This window comes from Lissotriton helveticus, chromosome 10 (genome assembly GCF_964261635.1).
Source record: "Lissotriton helveticus chromosome 10, aLisHel1.1, whole genome shotgun sequence".
NCBI classification, from domain to species: Eukaryota; Metazoa; Chordata; class Amphibia; order Caudata; family Salamandridae; genus Lissotriton; species Lissotriton helveticus.
This window is the reverse complement of record NC_136071.1, coordinates 259,099,930-259,113,936: the sequence shown is the minus strand read 5'-3', so window position 1 is coordinate 259,113,936 and position 14,007 is coordinate 259,099,930. Positions and strand designations below refer to the sequence as shown.

General features: G+C 40.5%; 1 protein-coding gene across 4 annotated transcripts in view; it reads left to right on the top strand.

The window, feature by feature from the left end:
* Nucleotides 1–3,600, top strand: part of CTDSPL (CTD small phosphatase like) — a 437,200-nt gene extending 433,600 nt beyond the window's left edge. For 2 of the 4 annotated variants that reach the window (XM_078665276.1, XM_078665278.1), the window contains one exon: nt 1,122–3,600. In XM_078665276.1, coding sequence (XP_078521402.1) covers nt 1,122–1,247 — 126 coding nt within the window. In that variant the 3' untranslated portion in view covers nt 1,248–3,600. The remainder of the gene's footprint in view (nt 1–1,121) is intronic. The other 2 variants (XM_078665277.1, XM_078665279.1) reach the window with 1 other exon arrangement.
* Nucleotides 3,601–14,007: the final 10,407 nt, after the last annotated feature.

Genomic DNA, 14,007 nt, shown 5'->3' with positions numbered 1-14,007 from the left:
CTAATCCAATTTAACTACCTACACTGGGTATACTATACTAGAGCCAGGTTGTGGAGGGCAGGCCTAGTGGCGTCCCTGCTTTGTCTAAGATGTGGTCAGGAGACTGGCACCTTATTTCATACAGTCTGGCAGTGTATAGCGATTGCGAAATTCTGGCGGTCAGTCGAGTCTATGGAATTGCAGGTTTGGGTTTGTCTTTCAAAATTTCAAGTTTCAAATTGTGAAGCGCTCTGATATCCTCCGGGATCAAGTTTGCGCTATATAAAACTGTATAAATAAATAAATAAATAACGCTGAAGAACACTTTTCATTTTCTGATCCCAATTGTGTTAAATGCACCTTTTCTGAATCTACATCAGAATCAAAGTTGTGAAGCTAGGATTACAATCTTTCCCTAACAATGGGCATTTTCCTTGGCTGGATGATCGGCTGTTTTCTGTGTCAGTTTCCGTTTCTACTTCTCTCGCAGCACACATCTGCTTCACATATGTGTATTCCACAAAATCTGTTCTTTGGTGGTGTCTGTTTATTTACATCTCAAGAGTGATGGTTCCGTAATGATACCACCTTTGTTTATTTTACTTCGTCAACATTTTTGTTAAGAAAACATGTGTAAGCAGAGTGGGGGTTCTCGCTATGTTTTTGCCTCGGACAGTCAGTTGCTTGCTGTGTAGTCCATTGTTACTGAAGACCAAGCCTACCACACAAGACGTTCTTGCCACTTCCGGTGAGCAGGAGAAACTGATCTGGCAGCTAAGGGCCTAGCTCAGATTTTGGAGCAAGCAGGGACCACAATTTGTGGAATCTCTTGACCAAGCAGAGCAAAATGTGTAAACACGTTATTTTGCCTGAGCCAGAGGTACATAACGTGTACGTTGAGAGGAGGGAGTTTGGGGAGGATGGTGCCCAAATCTTAAGGGTGTTTTGGGTCTAAATCATGGGCTATGTGTAGGAGAGACACCTGTAAACTAAAGGAAAATAAATGTTGCTTTTAATGTTACAGGAGCCCTTTAAGTAAATATAGCCTGACTGGTTCAAGCATACATATCTGGTAGGATCCTGAAAATGTGTCTACTCATGTCAGAAGCAAATACGTTATGCATTGTCTGCTTTTATTTCAGGTGCCTGTGATGTCCTGGTTTGATGACATGACGGACACAGAGCTGCTGGATCTTATACCCTTCTTTGAGGGACTCAGCAGAGAGGAAGAGGTTTACAGTATGCTTCATAACCTTTGTAACAGGTAGCCTTCGAGGTTGCCCGTTAGCCAGCTACTGGTGCATTGCTACAAACTTCGATTCAGTCTACTCATTTTAGACCTGGCACGACTCCTTCAAAACGCAAAGCTATGGGGAACTTCTCATCCAGGCGAGAAGTGCTTCTCTTATAGGACTTGAGCGATGATACAGTTCTACGTTTCGAGTCCGCTGAAAGACGGAGGTTGTGACCTGACCAGATAACTTTTATAAAAAGAAAGAACATATTTTAAATGGAACTCTTTTAACTAATTTCATATATGGATGGAATTTTTTCTGGATTTTTTTCTTCTTGAAACAAACCAAAAAACTGAACTTGATGTGTTACCGGAGTTGAACTTTGACACCCCCACCCTCCTGCATATGCCTGCACCTCACTATGCAGACACTAAGCCCCTGTTCTGGAACAGTTCAACTGATTCTAGTGTGTTTTCCTACAGAATGAAGTGCCTTTTCAAATGTTCATTTTAACAACGAACAACAAAACACATTTTGTACTCCGCATATTGAAAGACAACTTTAGTCTTTTTTTGTCTAGATGCTTTGACAAGGGGGTTGAAATCTTTATACAGCACTGTAATTTATGCTTGATAAACAATGTTGGACTGGATGCAGGGTGCATGTCTCCATAAACTCATTAACTATTACAGATTGAACATATCCAGACAAGTGTTTTATATCCAAAAGGTTTTGAACGTTGTTTTTTAGCGTTTCTTATTTAAGATTCCTTTTGTCACTCTTAGTTTTTGACATTGTTTGGAAATATCTGCAATTGTGCAAGTTGAACGAAACTTAGAAACGCTGAAACGCCAAACATGAGGTGGCAGATCAATCTGGATTCCTATTATTAAAGTGAAATGTTTGTTCTCCTGCATCTGATTCGCACAACTGCTGTATTTGATTTGTTTTTAAATATCTAAAGCAAATTTGTATATCCCACTGATTAACAAAATTATGTTATTTATTGATTTAAAGTGCTTTCCTTTCAAAGCCAGTGTGACTAATCAGGCTACCTATTGAGCTGTTTTAAGAGGGTTTGGTATGTTTTTTTTGTTTTAAATTGCTGCTACTGTGTAGTCACCAATATGGCGTTGACCACAGGCTATTATACTGTTCTTTGCCATTGTGCCTATGCTATAAATATATTTGCTGTAAGCTGCAAACTCAGGCAATACGTTAAATAGGCAGATTAAACAGTCAATGTACATGTGACATACCTCTCAACTAACTTGTTTTAGATTATCTGACGATTTGCCCACACCCATTGTATGTCAACAAATTTTCAAAAACTCCGAACAGCTTCACTGATTTAAGAGAACAATATAGCATTATTAATGTGTAATCTTTTTCTTACTTTAATTTTCTCTTGCCTTTTTTTATTTAGATAACCTGTAACATCAGTGTCTGATGTGTTTGGCCACTGTGGGTTGAGAGGTATGAGGAATTACACCTGCTATAAGTCGGAAATCTTTTTCAGTATTTTAGTCCTATGAGCCCTCCATAGTTGCAAATAAAGCACTAGTCTTACAAAGGTTTACGCTTTGTTTTATTGGTGCTTATATTAGCCAAATATGTTCGATGCCAAATGACTGATGATGTTTGTTTATAAACTAGGAATCACAAACGTGAACTAGTATTGCAGCTGTTCAATGGTTATGATCTGTAAACAGCACAGTATGGAGATTTTGAAAAATATATCTAACCGAGAGTTTGAGAAGTTTTATGGGGCATGCAGATGGCTAGTGAAACTCCTTAACTACATTCGGGTCAATGGGCCTTATGAAATACACCTATGAAAACATCATTCTATAAATGTTCCACTCTTTGTTTTCTAAAAAGGGTACTATGGGGAAAAGGACAATGAGTACACGTGGAGAAAAAGGCATTAACGCACTTTGAATTAATGACTTTTTAGATATAATCGGCCTCCCCTCTTTTTATATTCCGCTCTACCAAGGGTAGCAAGTAATAAATACATTGTGTGCATTTATCAAGGAAAACATAAAGCACGGACCGCTATTAAGCCATTGATATCTGCATTGAATTTGCCTGTTTATAAGAGAGGACTTAAAAATTATAATTATTCATAAATTGAAAACTATAGTCATTTCTGTAAAATTATGTTCAACATTCTCCATGAAGTACTGCCATGTATCTAATGTCTCACACCTTACAACAATCTTGGAGTGTCTACTGTATCATACTAATTAAGTTATTTATTGCCATTCATTGTTAACTCAATCCGTAACAGGAGTTGAAGTGCATTGTTTCCAAAAACAGAAGCTAGCTTTGACTTTACTTGCCAATTGGAGGTAATCAATAAATGCCATGTCACAATAACTGAGATATTTATTTATATAAGAACATTATTCCTCCACTGCTTTGCTGAATTATGTAAATCTTGGCACTGGTTGGCGAGGTGCTGGTTATCTTAACAACATCAGAGTAGGAGGGATTCAAATGGGCTTACCTGGCAGAGTTGTGTTGTAAATTTCTGTGAAAAGTTTATCCCTGAATGCAGCACAGTTTAATAACTGAGCACTTGGGCCTCTAGGCACCTGCTGTATCTAATTCAAGTTCTTTGAACGTGTTACGAGCTTCATCACCTTTCCCAGTCACACTGACCAATTAAGAGGGAGCTAATTTTGAGCACGTGTTGCTGCCATTGCTATTTCTTGGTAGCGATTGCCCCCCACGTAGCAGCGTTTGAAAATTGTATACAAACTCTGCCATTATCAGCCACGGCCCGTGCATGTAAGAGCAGTGGGGATTTCAACAGACAATGATGAGGGAAAGTTAAATAAATAATACATTTTTTCATCGTCCAGCGAAATCTCCCCTACCCCCAACAAACCCCCCACCTATCCCCCCTTTCCCAGTCCCACCGCTCTTACCTGCACGGCCTGCAGCTGGCCATTACTCCGAATTTTGGGTTTCAAACCTACTGTCGACTTTCATGGCTGGTTTTGTGCTTCTGTTTTCTTAACTCGTTTTCTGCTGGTGGCTACATTTTCCCAAGTATCTACCAAAGGAACAGTAATTAAAACAACCTAGCCCTTTTTTGTAAATTGTTTGCACCCAAAAATAAACTTCCTAGCTGAGAAAGCTCCCAGAGACTGACCCCTTGGCTTTACTGACTGCAGTTTAAAATGCACTTATTTGGAAAAACATATGGTCGCAGTTTGCTCAAACATGCTTTTCACTTTGCACAGGAAATTGTTGCATGCGAATGTCAAGGCATCTTCACTCTTATGTGGCAAAACATCTGTGGAGGATGGTGCCCTTCAAAGCATTATAATGTCCTGACTAACATGGCTGTTAGTGCTTACCCTTATAAAATAAGTATGTGGGTGTATATTTCTTTTGCCATCGTCAGTCTTAGGAAAACCAACTTTATTTTGAACCCACCCCAAAATGTACTCATTTCTTTAATGGATTATAGCAGTGGTTCTCAAACTGTGCGCCGTGGCTCCCTGGGGAGCCGTCAAACCTAGCCTGGGGAACCGCGCTTCATGCACATTAATGCATTTAATGTTGAAGGGGTTGTTTGCTTCATTTAAACTAATTAGACTTAAACACATGATGTTGGTGATTTGTGAGCAATATGCCTAAATCTTTAACCATTACCAGATCCCCACATTCCACCACTCCCAAAGTTAGTGGAAGATACCTGATTTATTTTGTGAGACTCGTTAATAGTTTAATTTTTTTCCAAATGCATTTTACACCAATGCAAGTTATCAGGAAAATACAGCTGTCCTGTCTATTAAACACACTAAGTATTATCAAGTATTGACATTTGTACTTGAATCATACGTACTTCCAGTACACATTTCTTTCAGTACACACACATTTCCAGACAGGCCTGCCCTCCCCTTGAGCACAGCGAAGTAAAACACCATGTACAGCATATTGACAACATTTGGAAGCAAGGAAGTTGGGCGTTTAAAAAAAGGGGGGGGGAATTAATTTTACTTGCATTGGCAATTTTAAGGAGCAGACAGCAAAAATAAAGCTGTATGTGGATTAAAAAATCGTAAGTCATCCTGCTGAGACAGGTGTGTTGGCACGTATGACATGGGTAGAAATGGTAGTGCATGCAAATATTCTTCAAGTGCAGAAACACTTTGGCAATGGGGCCTACGTGCATAGGGGTGCTATTAGCACTGTAAGTGGGATAAAAAGTTTGAGAGGGTACTCTAAAAAAAAAAAAAAAAAAGGCATGGGCAAAGAAGTGTAACTAGGAATATTTTATTGGAGGTGCCGCCTTAGTAATATGAAACACCCTGTGTATATGATTATAATACCATCATCTGCTTCATCTCAATTATTTTCAGGGAGAAAAATGCAAGTACTCTCGAGGCCAAGCTTACCCCCCCCCCCCCCCCCCCCCCCCCCCACCCTCCAAAAAAAAGTGACAGTGGGGAGCCACGGGCAACGGCCAATGGTTCAAGGGAGCCGCGGTCGAAAAAGTTTGGGAACCACTGGATTATTTTTATATTTTGATGATCTTTTTGAAGGAAAAATATAGGATGTCTGCTTAGCAGTACCACCTAATTTGCTAATTGCATTTAACCCGAGGCATAGTACAATGCTTTCCAATCTTTTAGTTGTAATCATCCTTTCCCTGTAACATAATGAAAATGTTAATGTTTTTTTTCCTCTGGAGATGCTTACATTGTTTCTAAAAGAGGCCCATTGTCCTCCATCAAATACATGTGCTTTCAAAAAGGGCATGGAAGTGCACTTCGCTCTTTTGTATAAAAAAATAAAGGGGCAAGATTTTAACAAATGTAGATGAAACACTATCGCTAGGGATGGACAAGTCAGTATTCTTTTAAAGCCTTGTGACTGCTGGATACTTTGGGCAGTGATGATAGGCGAAATGCACCATAAGCCACCTTGGAACTCATATTGAATGGTAGTCCTATTGTGCATGACTACCTGTTTAATGTCTAACTTAAACTAGATAATGGGGAAGTGCATTTCCTTATCCACTTTGTATTATGGGTGTATGTTGAGACATAATCCTTCTGCTTGTATGTAGGTTAATGATAGCAACAATTAAATTGTAGAAGAGTTCAGGGTACATTTATGTTTGCTTGATTTCCTTATGTGGTATTTGTGCAGTAAATAATTTCCATTTCTCACAGGTACTTTAGGAATGGTAATACCAATTTGAATTTCTTGAAATGTTAGTTTATCTAAACATTGAGAAGACTATCTGAACCAGTTTTTATTTGTTAGTTATTGATATAATGCAATAGATTTGAGTCCTCCCTGGTCCTTCGTCTGCAACTTATTTTCGCAAAAACATAGTGACAAAAACACTCTTGTTAGGAGCAAAAGATTTTTAAAAACTCAGACTTTTTTCTTTTGCAAGTACATAATGAAATTGAGCACCTTTTTATGAAGTAATGTCATGTTGCTTGGATGTGCGAAGTAAATGTACAAAGCCATGTTTGCAGCTCTTCAGATATTACAAAAAAAGACATCATGAAACAGTTGCCTTAAATGTTTCGGAATGATTGTTTAAATTGTCCTGGTATGGTAACTTGTTGAAAAGTACCATTGACCAGCCGCAGAACGTTATTTAGGAGACAGAGCTTCAGAAGAGATTACGTTCAGCACAGTCAACTGTAATCCTCTTGATACCCTAGTGAAATTTCATCCAATTCTGATTTTGTTGCTTGTGGACAATGGGAGCATGCAGTGAAGCCCATCACCGTGAGCAACTTATTGGTTTGATGTCTTACTTTTCCTCGAGAGAATATATATTAAAACAAGTGTAGCTTTTGTCAGAAACTTTACAGCAGACCTATCGGATAGTTATATATTAAAAAAAACAATAAACATGTATTTATCATACTTTTATGCGAATTGTCGTATTCTTCTATTGTTTTTCAAAATGTAATGGGGGCGTAGAGCAGATTTAAACAATACATGAAATTTCACAGAGGCTAGTAGAACTCTGTGTAATGCTCAATAACAATGGACACGAAAATTGATGATTTGACGAGACACAAGAACATCACTGGTAGATAACCTCAGGGCGCTTGCTCCTTGGAGGACTTCCTTCACTGGTGTCACTCTTGGAAGACGCTCATTCTTGTGAGAAGCTCTGCTTTACACCCGAGGAATTCCTGCATTGGTTATCATTCCTGGCTCTCATGCTGTCTTCATGGAAGCGTTGCTAGTTCCTCAAGGACTTCTGGCGATTGCATCACTCCTGGCAGATGCACAATCTTGTGAGAAGCTTTACTTCCTGCACTGATGTCCCTCTTGACAGATGAGTACCAGGGAGGTCTTCTGACACTGTTACTGCTCCTTACAGAGGCACGATCTTGTGAGCAACTTTCTACTTAAACTTGCTGCTGCTGCCTTTCTCAGACACAGTAGTCCTTCTTATCCTTATATTAAATCATCAAATTTAATATCGATGTTATTCCTATAAGGTTCTCCTGTTCAGACATTCCCCAGTACTGCCATTCACCCCAGAGGCTGCAGAAAAGCCCGCATATTGACCTTCTCTCTCCTTGCTCCAGGTTCTTTGGGTTTCCACCAGGGGGCACATTACCAAACATTACTGATCAACGAATTATTTGTGAAACAGCGTGTCTGCGTTCAAGAAGACTGAGTGGTAGGAAAAGTGTACTTTGCTGCACTGTGGCCAAGAATTAAGAACAGGCCAGCATTTGTGAAAATTACTGCCTTAAGAGTTTTTTTCTGCTCCTTTGTGTTATTCTCCTTTGTGTTATTTAGCAGTGTGTAAAAAAGTAAAAACTGGACAGACGCACAAAAGGATGTTTTTCCATTACATGCCAACGATACAGGATATACTGAACCATCAGATGCTTTCCCACACTATATGTTCGGTGTGGAAAATCCCAGTAATTGCAGGCTAGAAGGAGGACTCACTTGCACCCCGTTGGATAGTTTCATGGCTAGTTTGCTCAAGCCTCAAGTTACACACGCTACCCCCTCAGTTTCTTACATAGCACTGCAACTGCTTCCCACGTACCGACACATTTAGCTTTTTGTCTTTCAAGTGATGGGATTCTATTTAAAAAACGATTCTTCTTTAAATAGTTGGGCCCTGGAGGCGGAAGAGATCTGCATGTGAGGAAGATAGAGGCTCAGAATCCCAGGCACTGAGCTCTCACACAGTGGGAGTTTGGGCCGTAGTAGAACAATTATTAATCAGCTGTTGAGACTGTATGATGCTTGAATGTTTAACCACTCCTGAATACAGGCTCTATTTGAGGGTTGCTCAATTGAAAGCAGACTGTACATAATGCATATTGAGATGACAATACATAGATGCCATCTCTTCTATTCGAAGGAGGGTTAGTTCTTGGCATGTAAGTCCTTGACCCACGTCACAAGAAGCCTGGTGAACCGGCCGGTGGATGCTGATAAACTGCCTTGATAAAGATGTGCTACAATTACATAGTATTAGGGTTTCCAAAATAAAATATCCGCTATTTGTTCACGTTTTAAGAGTCTGCAAAGGCCCAAAAATGATCCGTCCATAGCAGTTCACACAAAATAATCTGTAGTCATTTATAACTTTACTTTTCTGTTTTTGTCTACTTTACTGATCAGTCAGGGATCATTAAGGCAGCTTTAGAGTGGTTTTTAAAGCACATTTTTCCTTATAGTTGCTCTTTGACACATGTAGTGATAAGGGGGGAAATACTGACTTTAGATGATTTTCCTAATTTCTAGGTCAAGCCTAGGCAGCATGCATGCGCTGTCGGCAAGACTTGCTGTAATCACTATATAGTGAGTAATCCCGCCTGCTGCTTACTATTGGCTCACTCTTGCATTGCTCTTTTTTCACTAATTTGTTCACAGAGCTGAAACCACACTTCCATTAAAGGCTGAGGAGCACCAGTGAAGTACAGTGTCCTTACGCTTGCATTCTTTATGTGTTACGTTGGAGAACTATTTTGTTTAAATGTTCCTTTCCATCCGTCTCTCCTTTTTTCTTTAGGCTACTCGTGTCTTTTCCTTCTACCAGGCCAGATCTCCCTTCCCCTTTTCCCCCACCTCTCGGCTGAGGTCGCATAGGGCCTCTCATGGACTGGGCAGCCTGTGTGCGCCGGGTCTGTGATGGCGGTCTGTGTGCTACGGTTTCATGGCTGCTCTAGCTGTGCGCTACAGTCTCTATGGGCAGTCTCTGAATGAGTTTTTAGATGTGATCTTGTGCTAATGTTTTCAGCGGCTTTACATGCAATTGTGATTTCAGTGGCCTTGCCCATGTTTTTGCCTTTATGTTGTGCAGTTATCGGTAATGTTACACAGCTACTTCCTTATGTTTTGGTGTGCTGTTGTTTACAGTGTTTGTCGTTTGTGTAAGTGAAAACGTTTATTTTTCCCACATCAATGCTGGAGTCTTAGCACGCGTTCCCCTCCTTTAGACAGCTAGAACAGGCAGCTGTAGTCCTTGCCTGGATGTGAGACCTGCTGATTGGCTGTACTGGTGGCACCAGGACCCCGGGTTGGCGACCAACATAGGAGAAATTTGACAATCTAGAGGACTTCTGTTGAAGACGGCCCAAATCTTTGCCAAGCTGCGGCGGTATTCTATCTAGAAGTGTTTGCGACTTGTTTTAACATGTGAGCATGTTATTGCTTGTAATTAGATTTTATTAGTGTATCCCCATTTATAAATAAGGTACAACTAGTAACTTGGCTCTTGGTGCCTAAACAAGGTGCTATTATTGCACAATATGCTCGGAAGCGGTCTGTCACGTGTTGTTCATTTTGGAGAGAAAGCTAATTTTTTCGAATTTTTTGTGCTATTTGCCATAGCTCACGGCAAGGCACGTGCTGTGAAGCAAAAGTATGAAGCACTGTGTTGTGTGATATGTTTGCGTAGTACGGGGACACAATGTGATGCAACTCTCCAACAATGTGCAAATGACTCTAGGGACCAGGAAAGTCAAGTACGATCCCTGCTTCCCCGCTATAGCGGTTTGATCGTCGATGAATTACTTTAAGTCAAACAATTCTCTTACACTGGACCCATTTTATTACAATTAGTTATGTTCTGAAATCTGCAAAAAGCTGGCGTTGAGCTATTTAAAAAATCGGTGCATGTACATTTATAAAAATGCTAAGGTGGTTAGGCACCTTTGATAAACGCAATAGTGTTTGTCCGTAGAAAGATGCATACCTGTCTACTTAATTAAGGAACACTTTTATCTGGTAGGCCATTGAAACAAAAAATATTTATGAATCTGTGTTTGAAAAGAATCATGTCACGCTTGTGCATAATGTGCACTAATTCGTATGTGTGTCATTACATTGAATTACAGCTTTTTTTATTTATCAAGGGTAATCCTACTTTTAAACATATATTGGAAATTTCATTATACTTATAGTGACATCAGCGAGCGTTCTATATATTTACAAAGAGCTTATTTTTGTTTTTTTCTGGGCCATTTAAGTGGATGCTGCTGCGCCTGACAGTGGCCATGCTTTGCAGGAAGGTGGAAACACTGCAGCAATTAGTATCTTTGCTCCAAGGCGCTTATAGGAAACCAATTGCTTACATGCTGCAGAACACTACAGTACCCAATTCAGAGAAAGGACTGATTAAATGCTGATTGACATATTTCCATTATCTCAAAAAATGTCTCATTGTAGATAAACTTGAGCAATAATTGTGTTCCACTTCTTTGTCGACATTCACATGTGAATTTGAGTGCCGACATGTTCAGCTATGGTCAGGATCATTCAATGCTTATTGCACGGATTAAAACTGTATGGGAAATAGGACTTGGACATGAGTCTCAGTTCTATAATCCTGAATGTTACTTGCCTTTCCACTTGGTGCCTCTATGCTCTTGCTTTCAATTTCAAATATATATTTTAAGGCGTTGCTCTGCCTTGCATGTCAAACTAATCAACAATGCAGATTTTAGCAGAAATAAACCAGCCACGCAATAAGTTCTGATTTGATGCTAATATTTATGAGGGGGGAGTTAAAGTATAAATAAATAAAAGCGGCTACTGTAGTAGGATAGCTCTCCCTCTCCTCCCCAATTCCACTGACCTGACTGGTTGTTGCATTGTCTGAGTTTTTATTTAAAACGAAACAAGTGTGTTCATGGTACTGAAGTCTTTCTGCCCAAAAAACCCTTCCACCAGATGATGGCACTACTTCCTATCTATATTGTGTGTGAAATTGGCAAGCATGAAACTAATGTTTTGTACTCAGAACCGTTACTTGTGTTTATCATCCTATTCAAGCATTTACATCCATAACTTTTTTCTTTGTTGCCAGATCGCATTGCTGTTTTGATGTCTGTTTCACATTAGTCTGTGTATAGTATAGTTTCAGGGGGTGTCATCAGCGGGGCTGAGTCTCTCAAATGATGCAGGTAGTACAGGGTAGGAACACAGAGTCATGGGTGGAAGGAGGTTATGTAGAAGCCCACTGAATGTATGCACTGTTTTGGAATTATTTAGATTGCTTTCTGGTTTGACTCTTGAAATTTTTGCGCGTCTGCAACTGCTAGTAGTGTCTTGACATAGAGAACTACAGTGTTTTTCTTCTTTGCTTATTTCATTTATTTTATGCCTGGTTATTTTAGGAAATGCTTAAGGTGTCTTCAGCGTACACAACTCCTCCCTCTTTATGTGCCTGTTGCCTGCTCTCCCCTTCTTTCTATCTTTCTCACACACTCTTTCTGTTCCACTGTCTCAAGTTTGTGCACCATTTCTTGCACAAACTACCCATCTCTATTGATCTTCCTTTCTCCACGCCACTCAATTCCACAAGTAGCAATTCCAATACAGCCCACATAATTCCACACCCCATACATCCACTGCACTCCAAACTAAAACACATGGGTAAAAGGTATTGTCATTTGCAACGCCAATCACTCTAACTCTCGCAAATGTGAGATCAATTGAATTGCAAATGTTTGTTATGTGCACTGTAGCATTAAAATAAGGGTTATGCCGGTAAAAAAACAGAGCTTGGTGTCCCTGAAGCTGGCGCCGTGCTCAACATGAAAGTAAAAACCAAAAAAAAAGAAACTGAGCGCGGTGTCCCCAAAGCGTGCACCGCGCTCAGCATGCAATTCAGAGCGCATAGCGCTCCATAAGAAAAGCGGCCGCCATTGTCCTGTGTGGGCGTGCTGAAAATAGAAAAAACTGCCTTCATTGTCCCCATCAGTGTCAATAAACAAAATAGTGCTCACCGACTTAGAAGGCAGACTGTGTAAAAAGCCAAGTAAAAGGCCCAGTCGTTATGGAAGGTAACAAATTCAGACAAGGCAGTACCAAGGAGGGACTAACAAGTCTATTTACGAATCGGAAGCCAGCATTTATGAAGGGCACTGACAAAAGCCAATGACAAATATGGGTGGGGCTTCCACTGCATACTCCACTAGAGCATGCCTGTCAGAGCGAGCAAAGCATGCGCGTTGCTGCTAGGCTCGACCTAAAAGGGAAATATAAAATGATAATTTTCTGTTAATATCATTGCATTTTTGCTTGCTGAAGCCAGTTTTGGGGCGGGGCTTGGCTGTCATCACAGCCTGCAGGGGGAGAAGTGGTAGGTGCACTTAAGTGCGCATGACGGTTTGGCCGGCTGTCTTGTGCCAGCCAAACATTCATACGTACTTCGCATGTCCTCGACCGGGCTGAAATGCACAGTCTGGGTGAAGATCATGCACAGGCTTGCAGTCCCCGTCTGAGCACCAAACCACGTTGCTCAGACCAATCCTGACGATGCTGTGATGGTGACAGTAGTGTTGTGGTTGGCATAGGGGACCCTTTGTGCTTCCGGGAAGAAAAGCGAGGGCAGACGACGGATTAAGATGGAGGCCATTGAAAGGCAAGGGAATTTTTTTTCTTAACTGCTCTCTCCCCCGCCCTGCCAACGCTATTTTGCATCAGCCGCGACTGAAAATAATTCGTATGGTTCAGTGGTGTTAATTTCTTTTGCAAAACATAATTGAAAACTGTTAGTACTTAATGCAGTCTCAATAGTACTAGCTGTGATTGAACGCTCTAAGTGAGAAAAGAACAACACGGCACACGCTGTGGGATTAATAGCATTTCATGCAGACAAAACTCCACTGGTTGCCTGTGCTGAAGTGCAGGATAAAAGAAACCCACAGGGGTGTTAAAAGGTAGAAAGAGCCGAGCCACATGAGCCATGGATCCTCTCAGAGGGATAGTTGATCCTAGGAAGGCATCTTGCTACATTCTCTCTGTAAACAGGCTACTCTGATATCCTTCTACCTCCCCTGAAGGAGACCTACAGGCGGGTACACCAAGAAAGGAATCAGACATTTAAATTAAGAGTCATATTCATCCTGCTGAGGGAATACAAAGCTATTTATGCCATGACCAGAGGCAATGTACATTCTCCTTCCGGGGACAAAAACGAAGAAACTATCCAGAAATAACAGGAACATGAAGTTAGTGCAAAAGGATCGAATTGCACTAAAGCTGGCAGAGTAGTAAAAGAAATAAACAGCAGAGGAAAGGGAACTAATGGTTTAGGTCAAGAGAGACTTATTATGAGGAACCTCACATCTGAACTCGTAGTAAACAAAACAAAACATAACCAATCAACTGCTGGTCGAGATTTTTTTGTCTGTTGCAGGAAAGTCCTGACATTTAATGCCAGGAAAATTTTCCTGGCATGCAGAGAAGTGAAACGCCAATTAATCTCCCGAGATGCTTATTTTTTCTGCACAAATTGACAGTACAAACAAAATATTTT